The sequence below is a fragment of the Pipistrellus hanaki genome (assembly GCF_964339955.1).
Source record: "Pipistrellus hanaki genome assembly, chromosome: 13".
In the NCBI taxonomy this organism is placed as follows: Eukaryota; Metazoa; Chordata; class Mammalia; order Chiroptera; family Vespertilionidae; genus Pipistrellus; species Pipistrellus hanaki.
The window spans coordinates 19074863-19097881 of NC_140515.1; the positions used below are offsets into that span (position 1 = coordinate 19074863).

Sequence of the window (23019 nt, forward strand, 5' to 3'; positions counted from 1 at the left end):
CCCTACTGGGGATGTGCCTGAAACCAATGCACATGCCCTTGACCAGAATCAAACCTGGGACCCTTAAGTCTGCGGACCGACGCTCTATCCACTGAGCCAAACCAGTTTCGGCAATCAGAGCAAATTTAAATGCCAATCCAAAAACAAGCAATTTTTGGAGTTTTCTGTTGATAAAGGAGTTCATTTGATAGTTTTTTGAAAATTATATTGATAATATTGAAATAAACTTTTAAATATTTGTAACTTAGAAAATTAAGCATACCTTCACTTTTCTTATGTTCTCAAGCTGTTTTTCAAAACCCTGAGAAATTTACAATGTTTGTGGCATGTTATCTGAGCAGAGCCGGAATTATAATAAGGAAGTGACAATGCAGATTCTGGGTTTTGACATACATGCTTTACAATAGAAAACATTGTGCAAGTAAAAGAGTAGTAAGGTTCAGAACTGTAACACATGCAAAATAAAATGTTACTCTTTTTTTAAAGTAAGACTGCTTCTATATACACTGGCCAAACTCATAAAAAGCCATTCCAAAATCTCCTTCTTCCCCTAACTCCTGCTCAAAGTAAGTTTTTCTATCCCAGAACTCATAAAATGTACTTAAATATATATCTCAGTATATCTTTTTTATCTTTATATTCAAGGATGTAAGTCTTAGAAATAGAAAATATTTTATTTGACCTCTTTGCTTCAAACGAACTTAACTATGTTTTTCTATTAAATTTAGAGTGCATTTTTAAATACATACATGATCTCATTTTATATAGTATAAATTCAGAGGAATTACTAGTCTTACATGTTTAATTAGAAATTGCTTGCTATATTCCTTTTTACTTAATGTCAAAAGTACATTACATTTTAATAGTCATATATTCAACACCTACCACAAAAACAAGAATGCAAAACTGAAAAACTATTATAAAGTTTGTAAATAGGTAATAAGTGACCATGTAACAAAAAATTAAGCAAGAGAATTTGATAATTCACAAAATGGATCACTCACTGCAAAAATATTCAAATTTTACTATGATGTTTCATTTTTTTTTAGTTTGTAAATTCCCATAAGCTTTTTTGAATTGTTAGTCATTTGTCAGGATGGATATTAAAACATTAACCCTTTCATTAAATATTACTGGATTTATGCTAAAAATCTAATTTTGGTCAAATGTAAAATAACAATCATTCTCAGATTAAGCAGTCCTGAGAAACTTTCCTTCATATTCTTTACACACACACACACACACACACACAACTTAAAAACTCAGGACATCAAAAAAGTACTAGGGAATATTATCAGTGACCATTGAATTTCTAATTTGCAGAATTTCAAAGTTTTAACATTCCTATATCTTTTTGAAATATGTGACTCACATCCCATTTCCACAAATTATATTTAACACAATAAGATTTCAATTTACATTTAAGTCTATTGAGAAATTAATATAGATAGGGAGTTCCTAACTTATAGGGCTTTTCTCAGTCCATTTCTCCCCCACCTCAGCCCATCCCACGCATGAGGGGAACCACTAGACTCCTTAAACGTAACAATTAAAACTGGAGAAAAAAACAACAAATTATCACCAATGAAGTCTACATACACATCTTTTATATGGAAGGAAATGCCCTTAGTTACACGTCGGCATCCAATTCAGTCAAACACTTTCAGAGCTGTCAACTCACAGCCTTCTTATTTTCAAAAGATATTTTATTGATTTTTAGAGAGAGAGGAAGGGAGAGAGACATCAATGTGAGCAAAACATGAATTGGCTACCTCCTGCATGCTCCCTACCAGGGATTGAACCCACAACCCAAGCATGTGCCCTGACCGGGAATCAAACTGGCAACCTTTCTGTGCACAGGACAACTCTCAATGAACTGAACCACACCAACCAGGGTACTCACAGCCTGAGGGTATTTTCCCCCATTGCTTTTCAGAGAGAGTGGAAGGGAGGAGAGGAGAGAAAAAAAGCACAGATGTGAGAGACTGTTGCCTCCTATGCAACTCATAGGTTGTGCCCTTGACCTGGAATCGAATCCTCTACCCTTCAATGCTCTAACCACTGAACCCACCAGCCAAGGGACTCACATCTTCTTAATCCAGTGACAGTGAGCTTCCATTCCCACCACTCCACTAAAAGCACTCAAGCCACTGATGAGACTTACCTGTCAAACCCAAGGACTATTCTCAGCCCTTGAATGCTACTAATAAGTACCTTCTCAAAAATTCTCCCCTCCCTCGTACCTCACAAATCCAATCTTTCCTGGTCCTCTTATTTCTCTGGCTGTTTTTCCAACTCTGTTTTCTTTTCCCGTGCCAGCTGTTTAAATATTGATCATCCCCAGGGTTCTTCCTTAGCCTCTAGAGATGTACAAACTTCCCTGATAGTGTATTTCCTACAGCCTTCATTACACAGGTGATGAGTCTAAAATCTGTCTTTTCCATCCAGAAATTTATTTCTAACTGGCCTCTCTCATCATTGATGTTTCTCATCAATGATTCTCTCTCTTCACTGATGTTTCTATCTCTCTCTCCCTCTCCCTGCCACTCTGAAATTAATATATGTATATATGTGTATACACACACACACTTTGCTGCTCTAAAAGCAAAGATCTAAACATATGATTCTATTAAAAAAAATTTTAAACTCCTCACCACTGTTTTAAAGGACAAAGCAGCATGACATTAAAATCCTTCAAAACTTGATCCTAAATTACCTTTCTTCTTGTCCCTTCCCTCATATGATGTCACACAAAAATTACTCAAAAGTTCTCAAACAAGACACCTATCGTTATTCCTTCAAGCTATTACTCATGCTATTTGTTAGTGCTGCCTAAAATGTACTTTCCTCTCATTTGCATACTAAAATCCTACTCTTCTTTTAAGACTAGTTTCAGTTACCCAGAGATGCCATTCTATCCCTTCCTTAATCACCTTATCAATTGATCATTCAATCCTCAACATTTCTACCGTACTTTATTAGTTCCTCTCTTAGCCATTATTTCACTTCATTGTAATTTTCTGTAGACATGTCCATTTATGCAGAATCCCTAAAAGCAGGGAGCATATTTTTTCACTCTTGTATCCCTCTCACTAGTAAATATGCTACACAGCAGATGCTTAATAAAGAGATGCTCAATAAGCAAATGTTATGTAACATATGTCACGTTTTATTTTATCTTTTTATTTCTATTTTACATAACAAGTTTCTTTTTCTAAAGGTATACAAACAATAAACAAAGTAAACATTCAATCAGATCTCAACTGCGGAGTATTATCTGTCCTAGAACTGTTCCATTAAGTTCCAATGTCTAAGCATCTTAAATTCAATAACCATCGAGGAGAAACCAAGATGGCGGCATAAGGTAGACACCCGAAGGCAGCTTACCACAACAAATTTGAATTTAGAACTGGAAAACAGAGGAGGCATTGCCCTGAAGCACAGGATGGCTAGCTGAGAGGAGACTCTGCCATCTGGGAAGGAGAGAGAAGGCGCGTTGACCCTCAGAAACTGTGAAGGTACGGAGAACTCTGCACGCGAAAAGGCACCAGCTTAATCCCGGGATGCAGAGAGAGAGCCGGTCGAGATTGCCGCTCGCCGACTCCCGGCACACGAAGAAGGCGGGCTGGGCTGAGTTCGGTGCTGGCTTACTCCCGGCGCGCGTGGAGAGAGCGGACAGCTAATACGCGGCTGGCTTTCTTGTTCAAGAGGAAAACAGAATCACCCTATTGCTCTGATAGATGGCCCTAGTCAGGGAGAGGCCAGACTGTCAGGCAGCAGGCAGAGATCTCTCGGAGGTGTGTGAAGCCAGAGGCCATTACTGCAGGACTTGGGAAGGGGCCGACAGGAAAACAAAGCTTGTCTGCACCAACCCGAGACTCTGCCCCATCCAAGCTGAGCACAGAAGCTCTCCCAGAGGCTGGCTTTCTCTAAGGAGGGACTGGCTGGAATCCAAAGCTTGACTATGCCTTTACCAAAGACGTGCGCGCACCTGCAACCAATCTTGCGAGACTCACCGCGAACAGGACTTTTCTAAGGCGAGACTGACAGGGAACCAAAGATTGTCTGTGCCATCCCAAGACTCCACCCCATCCAAGCGGAGTACAGAAGCCCTCCTAGCTGAGACACTGCTGATCCTCACAGCCAACTGGCTTGGAGTTCAACACTTCCTAGTGATACCAACAATAAGCAAGGCTTAACAACAAGACTGCACACACAGCCCACAAAGGGCTACACCAAGACTGTCCACTGCAGGGAACTGGGAAGGCTGTGCTATTGGGCTTTACCAGAACACCTAGCACACAAAACTATTCCATCAAATCAGGGGAACAACTAAAATGCAGACAAGAGGCAGGACACAAAGGAAGGAGATCGAGGAAAAAAAAAGAATGGACATTGAGTTCAAAACTACAGTTATAAGGCTTTTCAAGAATATCCTAAAAAAGGCTGATAAAATAAATGAGACCTATGAGGATATGACAAGGGATCAACTAGAAATAAAAAAGGATCAACTAGAAATAAAGAAAACATTGTCTGAAATAAAAAATATTACACATATTCCTAAAAACAGACTGGAAGATTGCAAGAATCAAGACAAAGTTTAGAACACAAAGAGCCAGAGGACACTCCTCTGCGGAAGCAAGAAGATAAGAGAATCCAGAAAGTTGAAGATAGTGTAAGAAACCTCTGGGACAATTTCAAGCGAACCAACATCAGAATTATGGGGATCCCAGAAGAAGAGAGAGAGCAAGATACCGAAAGAATACTGGAAGAAACAGTGACAGAAAACTTCCCCCACCTGGGGAAAGAAATAGACTTACAAGTCCAGGAAGCGCACAGAACCCCAAACAAAAGGAATCCAAAGAGGACCACACCAAGACACAAAATAGTTAAAATCCCAAGAGCAAAAGACAAAGAGAGAATATTAAAAGCAGCAAGAAAAAACAGGTAGTTACCTATAAAGGAGCACCCATACGATTGTCAGCTGATTTCTCAACAGAAACCATGCAGGCCAGATGGGAATGGCAAGAAATATTCAAGGTGATGAATAGCAAGAACCTACAGCCAAAAATACTCTACCCAGCAAAGATATCACTCAGAATCGAAGGCCAGATAAAGAGCTTCACAAATAAAAAAAAGCTAAAGGAGTTCATCACCGCCAAACCAAATTATATGAATTGCTGAAAGGGGTTATTTAGGAAGAAGGAGAAGATAAAGATAAAAATTATGAACAACAAATATGTAACTATCAACAAGTGAAACTAAAAACCAAGGGAATTAAAAAATCTGATGAACAATATTAACTGGTGAATATAATAGAATCAGAGGTAAGGAAGGGGAATGGACTGACGATTCTCAGGGGGAAAAGGGAGTGGGGGTGCGGGAAGAGACTAAACAAAAACTGCACCTATGGATGAGAACAATGGGGGATGGGGAAAGGACAGAGGGCGGGGTGGGAACCTGGAGGAGGGGAGCAATTGAGGGGGAGGAGGGGAAGAGGAACACATTTGTAATAATCTGAACAATAAAGATTTATTTAAAAAAATTAAATAACCATCATCTTAATCAGAGTCCCATTACTTTTCTTCTATTGAATTTAATTGTCACTTTCTTTTGTTTGTTGGCTTATATTTTCAAGGATTTCTATTAAACCTTATTCTGTTATCTTACGACTTAGTTGTCCATATCTTGCCACCTGAATAAGGTAATTCTCTACTCCTTTAGTTTTTAGGGCTTTGTAAGTGCTAAGTTACTAAACGAGGCCCCAGCTAACTGATCCAGAACTTGGGCTAAGATCCTGTTTTTCATTTCTGCCTCTCTGTACTTTGCTTCTTGTGCTGCATCGGCAGGATCCCCATGCTTTGCCTGCAGCTTGGCCAGCCGTCCACAGAGCTTCCAGCTCCTCCACCAATGTGTGACCCTCCAGGTGGAACAGCCACAACCCCAATCCAGCCAACTATGAGTTATCTCCCACAGCCTCTATGTCACTATCCTAAATGAACTAATATATACTAGTGTTTTATTTGAAAATACAACTGGTATAGATTCAGTCGCTGACAAAGCAGATAGACAAAATAAAATGATGTATTTTTTTAAACCACCATGACTAAACTTCATAACTCAATGTCACAGTTATTTACAAAAGATATTAAGTATTGTATAAATGATACAGGCTTTTATCTCTTATAAGAACAACACTTGCATAGCCAATGTGGCTCAGTGGTTGTGCAGGAGGTCACAGTTTGATTGCAGGTCAAGGCATATATATGCCTTGGTTGCAGGCTCCATTCTCAGTAGGGAGTGTGAAAGAGTCAGCCTATCAATGATTCTGTCTCATCATTTATGTTTCTATCTCTTGCTCCATCTCCCTTCCCTCTCTGAAATCAATAAGAACACTTTAAAAAAAAAAAAAAAAAGAACAGTTGAAGTACTTCAACTTTTAATTTCTTTGAGAGAGATATAAACCATTAAACTTATGGATATTAGAATGTTCATAAGGAGCTGGAAAACAACTTTATTTTTGCTAAAAATGCATTTTTTTTGTTTTTTTATTGATTTCAGAGAGAAAGAAGGAGAGATAGAAACATCAATGATGAGAGAGAATCATTAATTGGCTGCCGCCTGCACACCCCCCACCAGGGATGGAGCTCGCAACGTGGGCATGGGCCCTGACCAAAAATTGAACCATGACCTCGTGACTCATAGGACGATGCTGAGTCACTAAGCCGCGCTAAGATGCATTCTGATTTGATAGTTTCCAAAGCTATATCATTTTCACTTTGAGTTGGAAAGAAGCTGAGTGTAAGACTGTATGACTATACTCAATTATTCCACTACTTCCTATATGAATATTAATTATATCTTCCTGCTCAATTGCAACATGTTTGGCCAAGTGACTTGCTTTGGCCAATGAAATATGAGTGGAAGTGACTTGTGCCACTTCTGAGCAGAAGCTTTAACTGTAATTCCATGACTCTGCATAGCACTTTTCCTTCTACCGCTAGAACATGTCCCTGATAGGAACTGCTCCTTTAGGCTGAATCCCAGAAAGGAGAACAACTGTGGATGGTGCTGCCATCTATCTAAACAGTAACAGAAATAAATATTTGTTGTTACAAAACTTAGAGGCCTTAAGTTTGTTTATTACTACAGTATAACTAGCATAATCTGAGAGATTGAATTAGATGCTCCTCCTCTATATCATAACACTCAGGCATATGCCACTATAAATATATATATATACATATATATATTATACACAGATGCTCCTTGACTTACATCCCAATAAGCCCATCACCATAAGCTGAAAACATTGTAAATTGAAATGCATTTAATACACTTACTCAACAACATAGCTTAGCTTAGCTTAGCCTACCTTAAACGTGCTCAGAACATTTACATTAACCCACAGTTGGGCAAAATCATTTAACACAATGAACACACTGTTGATTATTGGTTTGCCTTTGTGACTGCCTACCTGACTGGGAACTGCAGTTTGCTGCCACTGCCCAACATCACAAAAGAATATTGTACTGTATATTACTAGCCCCAGGGAAAGATCAAAACTTAAAATTTGAAATACAGTTTCTACTGAATGCATATCATTTTTGTACTATTGTAAAGTTGAGAAATCCTAAGTTAAACCATTGTGATTTGGGGACTTCCCATAACCAAAAGAGTTTTTCTGCCCATCCTTATGATGGCATAAGGATGGGCAGAAAAACTCTTTTGGTTTTGCCTGAGTGTTATGATATAGAGGAGGAGCATCTAATTCAATCTCTCAGATTATGCTAGTTATACTGTAGTAATAAACAAACTTAAGGCCTCTAAGTTTTGTAACAACAAATCAACCCAGCCTCCACCTCATCTCACTCCCAGGTAACCACAGTTACTAATTCCTTATGTATCTTTCCAGATCTCTTTATACACCAGTAACAAATATAGTTCCCTCTTTTCCCCCCCCCTTTGCACAAAGGTAGATTATATATACTGTGCTGTTCCTTGTTTGTTGTACTGTTTTGTTACCTATCAATATATTTCCTCATTCTTCTTATAGACTTTCTGATGAAAAAGAACATAAAAGTTAGCCCCTTACTTTATAACTCATCATTCCCTTACAATCATCCCAACAAAGACATAATGCAGGTGCAATAAAAAAATATATATATATCTGGAATTTAAAGAAACTTATTTGATATTTTTATCGTAAAGAATTTAATGAAGTGTAAAATATTACTAAGAAGTAAACAAATCAAAAGTGTACAAACTGATGAATCACCCTAAGTGAACACAGGTGTAACTACCACCCAGGTCAAGATATTAATAACATATCATCTATCTCATTTTTAAAATATTTCATAACATGCTAATATCTAGAAAATATGTTAGAGAAAATTAATGGTTTTGACTTCCTAAACTTCTATTTGGGATATAGTTTAAGGAATTGTTTCTTATATCCCATTTCAGATGGACTGATCATTGTTATTTTATTTAAAAATGTTAAATAAATAGTTCATACATATAAAAATAAATACAAGAAAAAGAACTAAAGAATAATAAAAACAAACATCCATGTACCTAACTAGCACCCAGCTTCAGAAGCCCCCTACCCCTCCCATCTGGGCAAGCAGTATGGCTTAATGGTTAAGAGTGCAGACTCTGGAGTCAGACAGCCAGGGTTTGATTAGAAGGTTTACCACCTATCAGCAGTGCAATCTGGGGAAGTTAAGGTTTTCTGAACCTTTATTTATAAGTTTTTTTATTTATAAATGATAATAATAATAGTGCCTGCTTCACAGCAATTTTTCATTTAACTATGCAAATTAAATAAATATGAATTTGTAAAGTATTTAATACTTTCCAGCACATATTATGCCAAATTTAGCTATTTTTATATTCACTCTCTGCCTCTCTCATAAGGAAATATGTTTACCATTTTATTACTGAATATGTAATAAAAGAGATTTATGAATAATTTTGTGCTTTTTAATTTTTATATTAACTGGCATCATAGTTTAAGTATTTCTTTACAAATTGTTTTTTTCATTTAACATTTTGGAGATTCATCTAACAAATAAATACAGCTGTTGTTAATTCGTGTTCATTCCTATACAATATTTCATGGTGTATATTAACAGAAGTGTTTACATATTCCTGTCAATGGACATATATCTAGATTACTTCCATTTTTTTTACTATTATTAAAAAATGCTACTATTTAACATGCTTGAACATGTCTCTTAATGCAGATGAAAAAAGTTTTTCTAGAATATATACCTAAGTGAAGAACTGCGGGTACACACAAATTTAACATTATAACAATGTCAAATTGTTTATAAAAATAATTATAGCATAAAATGCTTTTATTAGAAGAGATGTCTTAACTCCATGATCTAAAGTTTTCAATTTATGGTACTAGATTAGAAGGTTTAGAAAACAGAAGAGGAAATTAAACCCAAAGTAAGGAGTGAGAAGAATATAATAAAGAACAGAAATCCATGAAAAACAAAAAATAGAGAAAAATCTGCAGGGACCGGTTTGGCTCAGTAGATAGAGCATCAGCCTGCGGACTGAAAGGTCCCAGGTTTGATTCTGGGCAAGGGCATGTACCTTGGTTGCGGGAATATCCCCGGTGGGGGGTGTGCAAGAGGCAGCTGATCGATGATTCTCTCTCATCAGTGTTTCTAACTCTCTATCCCTCTCTCTTCCTCTCTGTGAAAAATCAATAAAATATATTTTTTAAAAATAGAGAAAAATCTATTAAAGATAATTCTTTAACAACTAGTCAAAATGACAAAGGAAAAAAAGAAAAACGATACAAATTACCAATACTAGAAATGAGGATGTGACAGTAAGTCCTACAGATTCTATAGATAGTAAAAAAATAACAAGGTAATGTTATGGTTAATTTTATGCTAAAAAATCCAACTAATGAAATAGACATATTTCTTAAAAAGATACAAATTACCTGCCCTACCCGGTTTGGTCCAGTGGATAGAGCATCGACCTGTGGACTGAAGGGTCCCAGGTTCGATTCCGGCCAAGGGCACACGCCTGGGTTGCAGGCTTGATCCCCAGTGGGGGGCAAGCAGGAGGCAGCCAATCAATGATTCTCTCATCATTGCTGTTTCTATCTCTCTCCCTCTCATTTCCTCTCTGAAATCAATAAAAGAAATATATTAAAAATAAATAAATCTTTTTAAAAAGATACAAACTACCTAAATTATCTGGAAAAGAACTAAATAGCATGAAAAGCCCTATATCTATTTTTTTTAAATGCCTTAAAGTTTAAAACACACACACACACACACACAAACACACACACACACACACAAAATACCACACCAAAATGGTATTGATAAATAAATACCATTTAAAATAAAATACAAACAGATCCAGATGGCTTCATTGGTAAATTTTAACAAGCATTTTAGACTAATCCTTCATGAATAGAGATGCAAAAAGTCTTAACAAAATTTAAACAAATCAAACCTAGAAATGTAAAAGAATAATTCAGTACAATCAAGTGGAATTTATCCCAGAAATGCAAAGTTGATTTAACAATAAAAAATTAATCAATATAACTAATCATATCAACAACAGAACATGAAAGTCCCTATTGCTCTAGTGTCACCCACACTTGATATTATCCAACATAGTGAATGAGTATAAATGGTATTTCAAGGTTTAAGTTTACAGTTCCCTAGTTACGTTGTACATACCGTATTTTTCGGACCATAAGATGCACCGGACTATAAGACGCACCAGTTTTTAGAGAAGGGAAATGAAGAAAAAAAGATTCTGAAACAAATAGTGTCCTAAAATATTTTATGTGCATTAAAACCCAACATCACAGTCATAAACACATGTAATCAACCCTGTAAAGTAAACAGCAGCATTTAGAACCATTTTAGAGCCGGGCAAGCACACAGAGACCACACAGAGCAGGGCAAGTAAAAAAACTTTTTTTTTACAGTATATGTGTAGGCTATATTTGGACCATAAGACGCAGGGACTTTTTCCCCCCACTTCTGGGGGGAAAAAAGTGCGTCTTATGGTCCGAAAAATACGGTACTTTGTTTACTGCCCATTCTTACTTCTGTTAAATTCTTGTGTGTCTTTTGGCTATTATTAAATTGTACTTTTTACTTACTTGGAAAGTCTTTTCTATATTCTAGATACTAATCCTTTGCACATGATGTGTATTATAAATATATTTCCATTGTGTTTTTCTTCACATTTTCATTCTATTTTAATTTTAAAATTAAATTTAATATATCTAAACTTATCAGTCTTACTTTAATGTGTGCTTTTTGTGAATTACTTACTATTCTTCTCTACCCTAAAGTCATAAACATATTCTACATCATCTTCTAAGAGACTTTTTTAAAAAAGACAGGTTTGCCAAAACCGGTTTGGCTCAGTGGATAGAGTGTCAGCCTGCAGACTGAAAGGTCTCGGGTTCAATTCTGGTCAAGGGCATGTACCTTGGTTGTGGGTACATCCCCAGTAGGGGGTGTGCAGGAGGCAGCTGATCGATGTTTTCCTCTCATCAATGTTTCTAACTCTCTATCTCTCTCACTTCCTCTCTGTAAAGAATAAATGAAATATATGTATTTTTTAAAAAAATAAATAAAAAGACAAGTTTTTTCCTGTTTCTATAAATATATTTTTATTGATTTTAGAGAGAAAAGGAGAAGGAAAGCGAGATAGAAAGAAAAATGATGAGAGAAAATCATTGATCAGCTGCCTCCTGCATGCCCCACGCCCACTACTGGGAATGGAGACAGTGTTTTTTTTTTTAAGTTAGCACTCCTACAATTCCTTTAGAGAACAGTAGTGTGTTGGCAATATATTTTTAACTACCAACTAAATACTAGGCACTGTACCTTTATTGTAGAGCTACATGGCAGTACAGGCTATTAGAGTGACCTTTAAGACACTTATAGGCTAATTAGGGACAAAATAATATATAATCAGGGTTAAGAACTACTACATAAGTCTTGTGTTTTAAAATATATTTTAACTGAAATTCTGATATAGGTTCTATCACTTAATATCTGTCTCTGACTTGGACATTCCCATGCAATATTTTATTCATCATTATCCTTGTAACTTTCATTCTTCATTCAAAATTATAGTATGTAAATGAGTTTATTCCATAATTAAAAATGACAAAAAATATTCCTTGCCCAGCCAGTATGGCTCAATGGTTGAACACTGACGTATGCACCAGGTGGTCATAGGTTGATTCCCAGGGCAAATGCGGTTCAATTCCCAGTGGGTACATGTGGGTGGCAGCCGATCAATGATTCTCTCTCATCATTGATGCTTCTCTCTCTCTCTCACCCTCCCTTCTTCTCTAAAATACATTAAAAATGTATATTAAATACATCAAACCCGCAACCTAGGCATGTGCCCTAACTGGAATTTAAATCCACAACTTTTTGATGTATGGACGACACTCCAACAAACTCAGCCATCCTACCAGAGGCAAAGAAGAAAAGTTTTTTAACAGTGAAAAAACACACTGATGAAAAATAAGCACAGAGGCTATGTAAGAACACCAACAAAAAAAAATAATAATAAAGAAAAATTATAATAACCACAAGTTATTGAATACTTATTCTGTGCCAGGCATTCCGCTGTTATACATAAATTATCATTAAATCTACAACTATCCTGAGGTATTAGCCTCCTTTTACAAATGAGGAAAACTGAGTCACAGAGACTCCCCAAGATCACACATCTGGTAAGCAGTGAAGCCAGAATTTCAACTCAGGTAGTCTAACTCCAGAACTTTTAAGCTTTTAGCTACACTGCTTCCCCTATGCCTCTGTCAACAATGTTCAACTACCCCCAAAGGTTTGATAGCAGCTCTATTTTCCCCTCCCCAATTCTGTTAACATCTGGGTTTGTATTTCCCAGAATACATCATTCTCTTTTAGGCTTTTATGTCTTAAGCACATACTGTTCCCAAGGGCTGGAATGCCTTGCTCTTTTTTTATCCATTTAGCAAAGCCCTACTCACCCTTCAAACAGCAGCTTAAAAACAACTTTCTCTGTGAAGCCCTCTTCATTCCTTCCACATTTTCTGCCCCCAATCCTGGGAGAAGGAATACAGCACTCCCTTAGCTCCTTGAAAACAATGATTTCACAGATAGTTCCATTGTTGTATTTACTTGTACTGCAATTATATTTTTCAGTACTATGTACCTACTGGACATTCCACTGCACTGCAAGCATGAGACAGATACTTGTTAAAGATTAAGAATTCATATGGTCCCAGTTTAAGTTCAACTATAACTTAAATGGACATTTTCTTATGGGCAAGACAACATCATTCATTCTAATAATATTTTATTGTATTTTATGTGCCTGCATACACAAAAGATTAATAGTGAGTAAAATTAATGTCTTAAGCTTCTCAGGTTCAGACTGAGACTTTTAAATTGTATTTTTCCAACCATTTCTCAAGTCATACCGGGGGTCACTTAAGGAGAGGTATGGGGCACTGAAGCCAGATGCTACTTTTTGGAGAGATTTTAAGAAAGTCTGAAGCATTTGTATGAAAAAGCCACTGGAAACAACTTGGGAGGACCCACAAGTTGGGTGGAGCAGGGTCTCAGGCCATCACCAGGGTGGGGCAAACAGTAATACCCAGGTTTGGAAACTCGATGATGCCTGCAGGCTCTGTGGAGAAAGGGCTTAGCAAAGAATCAATGGCCTCTGCCAGCAAGCACTTCTATTTGCCCCTCCAGCCCTTGCCTTGACGCCAAACAATTCAGTTCTTCTGGGATGTGTCTGGTGCCTTTCAAGTAGCTGCCCCAGTGCTGAAGCTAAGAGGGAATGAGTTCCTCCCTTTAAGAGGAACATCTAGGACCCAGAGAGCCCTCCATCTCACTCAGCCACAATTCCCACTGGTTTTTACAGCTGGCAGTTGTGGGAATTCTCTTCCTGGCAGTGGAATCCTGTGCTGGGAAGCCTGGTGTGGGGCTGGGAACCCTCGCCCTCAGGTGGACCTCCACAGCCAAGAGATCCTTCCCGGTTTCTATCTGCCACGTTTGGGTGTAGGACCATCCTGTTCCCGATTCTGCTCCTCCTAGAAGAAGTCTCAATGTGACTTCTTCTATACATCCTTAGTTGTAGGACTTCTGTTCAGATAGCTTTCAGGTGGTTCTGAACAATGATTGTTCTATAGTTCAGTTGTAATTCTGACATGGTTGTGGGAGGATGTGAGTACAGCATTTACCTACATCACCATCTTGACTGGAAGCCCCCAACAACCAAGATTTTTGAGCACTGGTGTAAACTGTTAATCTACCTGGAGTGGGAGTGACAGAAGCTTGGGCAGGAAAGAGTCTTTAGAACATTTCCACAGCTAACAAATGCCACCATTTTTTTTGATCCAAGTAACTAACATACAATGTTAAGAAACAATCTCATAATCTTTTCACTTAAAACTCTAAATGACAGACACCCTCCTCTCTATTTATCAAAGAGAATAGATACTAAACTCTAACATAAATACCACTTGAGAAAACCAAATAGGAGCCCAGGAAGGTAAAGAATAAATGTAACCTAAGGAATAAAGTCAAATAACTAAATACAGAAACATGTTTTAACTGTATATACTGTCCATATTTTTTACAACTTGAAATAATTAATAAAATATTTCATTAGTTTTTTTTCACTACTATGAAAAGTAACACAGAAGGAAATGAATATGTGCTTTGGATATAAAACATGGCCTTCTAAATATGTTTACAATTAATGTGCCTTAAATATAACATGTGTCAAATATGTGACTTTCTCAGACAAAGCAACCCCTCTTAACGACCTTTTAAATTCTGTCCAAAAAAAAAATTAGATATTCCCCTGGCCAGTGTATTCAGTGGTTAGAGCGTTGGCCAGAGCACCAAAAGGTCATGGGTTTGCTTGCTGGCCAAGGGCATGTACCTGGGGTACAGATTCAATCCTCGCCCAGGTCAGGGCACATGTAGCAGGCAACCAATCAACATGTCTCTCTCACATCCAAGTCTCTCTCCCCCCACCTCTCTCTCTCTCTCTCTCTCTCTCTCTCTCTCTCTCTCTCTCTCCTTACTTCCTTCCCCTTTCCCTCCCCCTTCCACTCTCTCTAAAAATCAAAGGGGAAAAAATATATTCTCAGGTGAGGATTAACAAAAGAATAAATTAGGTTAAATAAATCTGTTAAAACAAACAAATAAATAAAATCAATTAATGTATGATATGCCATTGTCCCAAAAGCTAAAGCCAGAATCATTGCTGTCATGTTTAGATAAAGGGAGGAAGGAAGAAACTACCCTGGTTGTAAAATTCTAGAGATTCCCTTTGCAATGACTTCCTTGCAATATCCTTGGAACGTGCCATATCTATGTCTTTACTTAAGCAATTCTTCCCACCCAAAACTCTTTCCTTGACTGAAACTATCTCATCCATGAAACTTTCCCTAAAATCTCTCTTTTTGCTAACGTCCTAATGGATAAGTTAATACACTTGTCTTTTCTCACTTTCTGACATTTAATTTCCATTCCTATTGTGATTTTGGTCTATATCCTTACAAAATGACATTATATCTAAACTGTTACAAAGCCTCAGAATAGCAGAGTAGTTAAGAGCTTAGGTTCTAGACATTAGAATCAAGAGTCAGAATACCTCAGTTCAAATCCTAGCTCTACCATTTAATAGCTATGTGAACTTGGGCAAGTAAACCTAATCTAATCTTTCTGTGCTTTAATTTCCTCATAGGGAAAAATAAACAACTATCTTGAGCAGCTATTTAAGAATTAAATAAATTAACATTTAAAGCACTTAGAAGAGGCATGGTACATACACCACAAATGTTAGTTGACCTGTTACTCATTTTTCCTTGCTCCAGACCTCTCTACATATTATTGTACCACTCTTAAATGGGACTTTTGGTATGTCATTACTCTGCACAGAACTCACCCTGGCTTTCCAGAGCCTGTGGGTCCATGTCCTTAGTTTGGTAATCAAGGCACTCTACAACCTGGCACCACACTATCTACTCAGCTCCAGTTACCCAACATCTACTTTATACAAAATAAAAGGAAACAGACATATAAGGCAGAAACCCTCTCCTACAAGCCCTAACTCGTAATTACAAAAACAAGGCACAAACATAAAACCATCACAAAGAATGGGTGTTCACCATAGCTGCTCTCCAAAAGAACTCTGCAATCCAACAAAATTCATTTCTGCAGTATTTGGAAGATGTCAGTCATTAAAAATGATCTGCTTTTGTCTGTTTTATTTCACTCTCATCCCCACCCCAAAAAAAACACACAAAAACAACCAGAAAGCACTTTTTCGTAACTTGTATCTATCCTTCCCTTGTTTTAAAAAATATAATTTTGATATCAGAGAGGAAGGGAGAGGGAGAGACAAAAAATCAATGATGAGAGAGAATGACTGATTGGCTGCCTCATGCACACTCCACACTAGGGATCAAGCCTGCAATCTGGCATGTGCCCTGACTGGGAACTGAACTATGACTTCCTGGTTCATATGTTAATACTCAACCACTGAGCCACACTGGTCGGGTCATCCCTTATTTTAAAGTCAATTCAAACACTATCATGCTCTTACCATTTTAATTTATATAATACTATCTTAGTCAACTGTTCTCAATGTGTATAGTCACCCTCTCTAAAATATAAGCTTCTAGAAAGAATAACAATTTCTTACCAGTTATTGCCAAAACAGATCATATTAGAACAGATGCTCAATAGTAACTGTTGAATTTAAGTAAAAAAGTGAAATTGGAAGTAAACAACTAATACTACTACAGAGAGAGTGGAAATAGACTGCATACTGTTTAGACCACTGGACTTCTCCTTTCCACAAAGCCTCAAATCAGATGAGGCCATCCAAATCAGAAAAGAGGTAGTCCACTCACTCTCCTTTCTATGTAAACGGATAGATTCGTTTTTCAGAGATACCTTGAGTCAACAGACAGATTACTAATCATTCTATTATCTACCATCTAACTTGAAAAGTTTGACCTCCAAAATGATGATACATTGAGCCAGCATTCAAGAAGGGCAATATCCAACTGTTACATCCCTAAGTATATGATATGAGGAAGCCTGTTAAAGTCTACTTTGTGGCAAACTTGTCACTCTTCAACATGCAGGTTTTAAGTACCATAACACATTCCATAAACTTAGCATTAAAAAGTGTGACCTACATTTTCACGTGCCCACATTTTGCAAATTTTCTATAATGAACAGGTATTACTTGAATAATCAGAAAGTTTCAAATGTTCAGAATTTCTTCCAGATTTTAAGGGACCTCTCATAATGGCCCATGCAGAACACAACCCAATTAAAAATAAATCAAAAAGCCCTAGCTGGTTTGGCTCTGTGGATAGAGCATCAGTCTGTAGACTGACAGGTCCCAAGTTTGATTCCAGCCAAGGGCACATGGCTGGGTTGTGGACTCTATCCCTAGTAAGGGGCGTGCAGGAGGCAGCCAATCAATAATTTTCTCTCATCACTGATGTTTCTATCTCTCCCTCCCTCTCCCAAATTAATAAAAATATATTTTTTTAAAAAATAAACCAAAAACAGTCGTGGCCTATGTTTCTCAGTGGTTACAGCATCGGCCCAGGCCCAGGGGGGCCGATAGATTTGATTCCCAGTCAAGGGCACGTACCTAGGTTGCAGGTTGGATCCCCAGCCCCAGTCAGGGTGAGTGTGGGAGGCAACCAATTGATGTCTCTCACATTGATGTTTTTTTCTCTCTCTCTCCTCCCTTCCTGCCATTCCTCCTTTCCACTCTTTCTAAAAATCAATGGGAAAAATACCCTCAGGTGAGGATTAACAAAAAATAAAATAAATAAACCAAAGGGCATATTACCCCAACTTTACCCCTCTCAGGTAAAATGCCAGTTTGGACAGAGTTCTCAACTTTGTATGTTTCAATTTCAACCTCTACAGCCTGGCCAATAGCTCAGTTGGTTAGAGCATCTACCTGGTACACCAAGTTGCAGGTCAGGGCACATACAAGAAGCAATCAATGAATGTATAAATAAACGAAACAACAAGTGGATGTTTCTCTCTCTAAAATCAATCAATAATTTTTTTTAAAAAATTACCTCTACATATGCCATCACATGAAAGAAACTTTCCATGTGCAAAGAGCTACCTAGATGGTTCCTCTAACTCCACCCCCAAACACCCTCCTCCCTAAGTACACAGCCTTTAATAATGCCCAGGAAAAGAGTGCTAAGTGATTTACAAAATTATCCCAATCCTCAAAACAAAAGTAAGGTACCACTATTATCCCCAGAAGAGAAAACTGAGGCTTAGAGATATTTGGGGGGGGGGGGGGGGGGTTGCCCGAGGAGGGATTCTTGTATTGTACAAAAAAGTTTTCTGGGAATGGCCCAGGGACTTTTACTTTTGATATGAGACAATTATAGTAGAAATCCTCAAACTAGAAATTTCACAGAGAAAACAATAAATGATATTTGGTCAAACTATGGATTTTCTTTAGAACTGTGTACCTCATAATATCTGGTATATAACAGATGCTCAATAAAAACCAGTCTGTTCAAATTCAAATTTAAATAGTTAATTCCTAAAATAATTTGGTCACATGGCAAAATTTGACAGGTTGTTTTAACTAGTTTAGGTGGTACAATAGCCAATAATTGTATCTACACCTAAAGTAATATTCTGAGTGTTGGCTAATAAAGCACCAATAAAAAGGAAAAATGGCAGAAATTAGTTGTGTATCCTTTAAGGATAAGCTTTTCTAATAACAAATTCCACTTAAAATTTTAACATGTCATCGCAATTTATACAATAAACACTCACTACTGACCTATTCTTAGTCATCTCAAAATAACCTAGCCAGGAAGGCACTGTTCATGCAATCACTGGTTTTCAAATAAGTAAAACAAAATAATCTGAGTCTCCTTAGAATATTGGGTCAAAGTAAAGAATTGCATTTTTAGAGTATGTATTTTAAGCACACCTGTAATCTGTTTAAATTGGGCTATAACTGTTGCCCAGGGACATACATAAAAAGGCAAAAATGTAAAAGCTGATTGAGTTAAGGCCCAAGCAATTAACTGATGTTTGAATCTGATTGATGGAAGGATGAGTTCTATGAATATTCACTTTAAATAATCTGTGAAATCTTTCAGGCACCCAAAGTTTAGTTTCCAGGGATGAAAAATACGTCTGTTCCACAGGTAAAATACCTGGTGTCACACAGAAAAATTAATAAACTTTTCAGTTCTCATCCTACACAAAGATTAGGATAAAGGTATTATGCAAGCACACAGCACTTGGGCAATTTTTTCCTCCTTTCTCTGAAAAATGATTTATATAATAATTCCTTAATTCAGTAGCAACAGAGTATTACTTTCTTCCTTTTGAGACTCGGATTTCTTTTATTTCAAAACACTACTCCTGAAGATTTAAATTCTTTTAAAAAAGACTTAATCATTTAAGTCAAAAAGAGGGAGCAAAAGTCAAGAGGTGAAACCTGAGATATTATTATTAGTCTTACATAACTTGCTCTAAGTTGGAACTGATTCTGTAGCTGAACTAAAATCCAAGGTTTAAGCACAAAGATGAGCTCTTCAGTACATTCTTTACATAAAGTTTTAAAAATTGAAAAGATCTTTATTTTTCTCCTCGAATTCTTAAAATATAGTACTCACATGTATAGTATTAGGGTGCTAACATAAAAATGATAAAATGCTCACACTTGCAATAGTCCTATTGCATCTAGGTAATGAAATAATTGATAGAATTGAATATAATTTCAAAAAATAATTTCCTAACACTGACCTTTAAATATAGCTTCTGTAAGTATGCATAAAATATTTTTAATAAGTGCTGCAGGCAACATCAAAAAGTGACTTCCAAAAACAATAGGAATAGGTTCATGCAACTTGCAAAAGAAACTCTGAAAATGCAGTTAGTTGTTCATGCCTAATTAAACTGGCTTCGATAACTGCAAATTTCTCACGGGTATACATAGCAAATCTTTCAAAATCTAACTTTACACCAATGAATGTCTTTACTAGACAGGCCCTGATCTAAACTCAACTAAAAGCCACATTAACTGCCTCTCACCAACGAGACAATTGAGCCCCACTGTAATAATGGTCACGGATTCCCTGCATTGCTTTGGGAACTGTTGCTTGCTTAATCAAGCTCTCAACTGCAAATTCACCTTTCTAAAAAGACTGAAAACAAAATGACAAGTTTCACTATCTAGTTTTCCGAACCAAACTAGGGTTTGGGATTTCACTGGGAATGACCACATTATCAAGATGCCATCGCCCTCCCAAGGCATTTAATTACAATACCTTCTCTGTTTTCCATTCAACCACCTCAATTAAATTTCCACTAGAACCAGACACACAAAAAATTGATTCCGTGGCCTTGCTGAAAAGTCTCCTCTGGATGCAAACCCTGGGATCCCGCATGCATTATACAGAAAGAGCCAAGGGAAACAAAAAAAGTAATGACTGTTAAACAATGTTGTGACATTACCTTGCCCGTCTTGTGATCAAACCAGACCAGAGCATGATTCCTTGACAGCACTTTGCAATCAAAGGTAGCATTATTCTGCGCGGGTCGACAGCGGGCCACGGAGCGGCCGATTTTAATGGGCTCGTCCAGGTAGACATGACGCTCCTGAAACGGGTGCGAGTTCGGGCGGCAAGTGAAGATGGCCAAGGCTGACGGCATCGAGGACAGACTGGGGTGTCCCTCCTACCGCAGGACAAAGGAGTTCCACCGGATCCGGACTGCCCTTCTTCACAAGCCTATAGCCCTATCCTCCCCAAAATTCTGTATTAAAACAAACTGCGCATGGTCTGAGCATAACCAGTGGACATCAACAACTCTTCACTGGAGTGAGAAGACGAGCCAGCGCCAGCCCCATCACCTCCTCTCAAACCCAGCACCGCCCTGATGACAAAAAGTCCCCAACTGGCAGCTCTCAATCCATCTTCTTCCTTGGGAAGGAAAGGCTCACACATCGGACAGCGTCGGCCAAGAAAACTCCTGGAAGACAGTTTGGGGACTGGAGGTGTCCAGGCAGATGAGTCACACGCCAATTCTTGCGTTTGGTTTGGGATCGCGGCCGCTCTCCCCCCTCGGTGGCGGAAATGTTGCGGCACTGCAGCATGAAGGAAGGGTCGGTTCGCTGCGACCAGCAAGGTCCCTTCGGGGCGAAGAGCGGTGCGGCCGAGCTCCGCTGGGCGGCCACCACCCGTCCTGGAGAGGGCCTCGGCCGTGGGAGGGCGGGAGGGGTCCGAGAGGGTCTAGACCGCCAGCGGGACGGTCTGCATTGGCCCCCGATGCGCGGAGGCCGCCGGGAGATGACACGGGGTCCCCGGACCGCACAAGCCGCGACGGCTGGTGGCCCGGGTCCTCGGCACGAGGAACGGGGGGACTCGCGGCGGAGGCGCGGGCGGCGGCCGAGTGGAGGACTCCCGGGCACCTGGCGGGCGTCCCCGCGACCAGGGCGGGGATGCGGACCGAGCTAGGCACGACCCCGGGGAGGCTTGGGGGGGAGTCTCCGCCCGCAGGAAGTTGGTCCCTGGACTCCGGGCTCCGGGGCAGCGCACCGGCCGCCTCTTCTCAGGGTCGCCCCCGCGAGGGTCTCATCTCAGGGACGGCAGCAGCCGCGGCTCCCGGCGGACGAGGCGATGGGGGAGGGAGGCTGGCCCCGCGGCCGGGGGACAGGCCTGGAGGCCCCGGGCTGGGTCCGTCGCAGCCTCCGCCACTCGGGGCGGGGGACACACGCTCAGGCTTCGCCCGGCGAGGCAGGAAACTTTCCGACCTGGGAGGGAAACACCACAACAAACGGCCGTCAAGCGCCGGTGCCCGCCCGCCCCGGCGCTCGCCCGCCTCAAACCTGCCCCCCGCCCAGCCCGCACCCCTGCCCCGAACTCGCCGACCTCTCCGCGAGCTGGCGGCGGCGATGTGAAGGCCGGTCGCCGCGACAGGTCCCGCTGCCCCGGCCCCGCCGCCACCTCAGCTTACCTTGCCAGCGCCGGCCGCCATAGTGACTCTGACTGAAACCTACCCAGTGCACCGCCGCGGGAACGCGCACCCTTCAAGGGCCCTCCTACCCCTCCGGCGCGCCGTAGTCCGCGCGTCACGTGACCGACGCCGCGGGCGCCATGCTGGTCGCGGGCAGGAAAGAGGGCAAAGCTCATATTTAACCAACCAACCAACCTCCAGGCGCCATCTTAGTTAAGGGCCGGAAGTTTCAAGTGATGGGACTTTCTTTGCTCTACGACCATGTTGGTTAAGGGCAAGAAAGAATTTGACCCATTGCAGGGTTTTATAAGCAAAACGTGACAGCTTCCTACTTTACCATCTTGGTTGAGAAGGCACCAACTTTAACCAAAAAAAATTTTTTTAATATATTTTATTGATTTTTTTTTTTTTTTTACAGAGAGGAATAGAGAGAGGGATAGAGAGTTAGAAACATCGATGAGAGAGAATCATCGATCAGCTGCCTCTTGCACACCCCCCACTGGGGATGTGCCCACAACCAAGGTACATACCTTTGACTGGAATTGAACCCAGGACCCTTCAGTCCGCAGGCTGACGCTCTATCCACTGAGCCAAACCGGTTTGGGCACCAAATTTTTTTAAAAATATATTTTATTGATTTTTTTTTTTTTTTTAACAGAGAGGAAGGGAGAGGGACAGAAAATCCAAGACATCGACCAGCTGCCTCCTGCACGTGCGCACGCGCACACACACACACACACACACACACACACCCCAATGTGTCCCCAACCAAGGTACATGCCCCTGACCAGAATCAAACCTGGGACCTTTCAGTCCACAGGCTGATGCTCTATCCACTGAGCCAAACCGGTTCTGGCGACCAACTTTAACCAAAGTTTATTCACTGTAGCCCTCGTTGAAAATACTAAGGAGCAAAGAGAGCAGGCCCGCCAGAGGAGGTGTTATTAATAGCCACCTAATC

The 23019-nt window shown here is 39.5% G+C and overlaps 1 protein-coding gene across 38 annotated transcripts in view; it reads right to left on the reverse strand.

Annotated features, from left to right (window-relative positions):
* Positions 1-22179, reverse strand: part of SLMAP (sarcolemma associated protein) — a 129207-nt gene extending 107028 nt beyond the window's left edge. For all 38 annotated transcript variants that reach the window (XM_084903040.1, XM_084903025.1, XM_084903028.1 and 35 more), the window contains exons 1-2: positions 22059-22179; positions 20559-21855 (exon numbers count right to left, since the gene is read on the reverse strand). In XM_084903040.1, the coding sequence (XP_084759166.1) occupies positions 20559-20756 (198 nt within the window). In that variant the 5' untranslated portion in view covers positions 20757-21855; positions 22059-22179. The remainder of the gene's footprint in view (positions 1-20558; positions 21856-22058) is intronic.
* Positions 22180-23019: the final 840 nt, after the last annotated feature.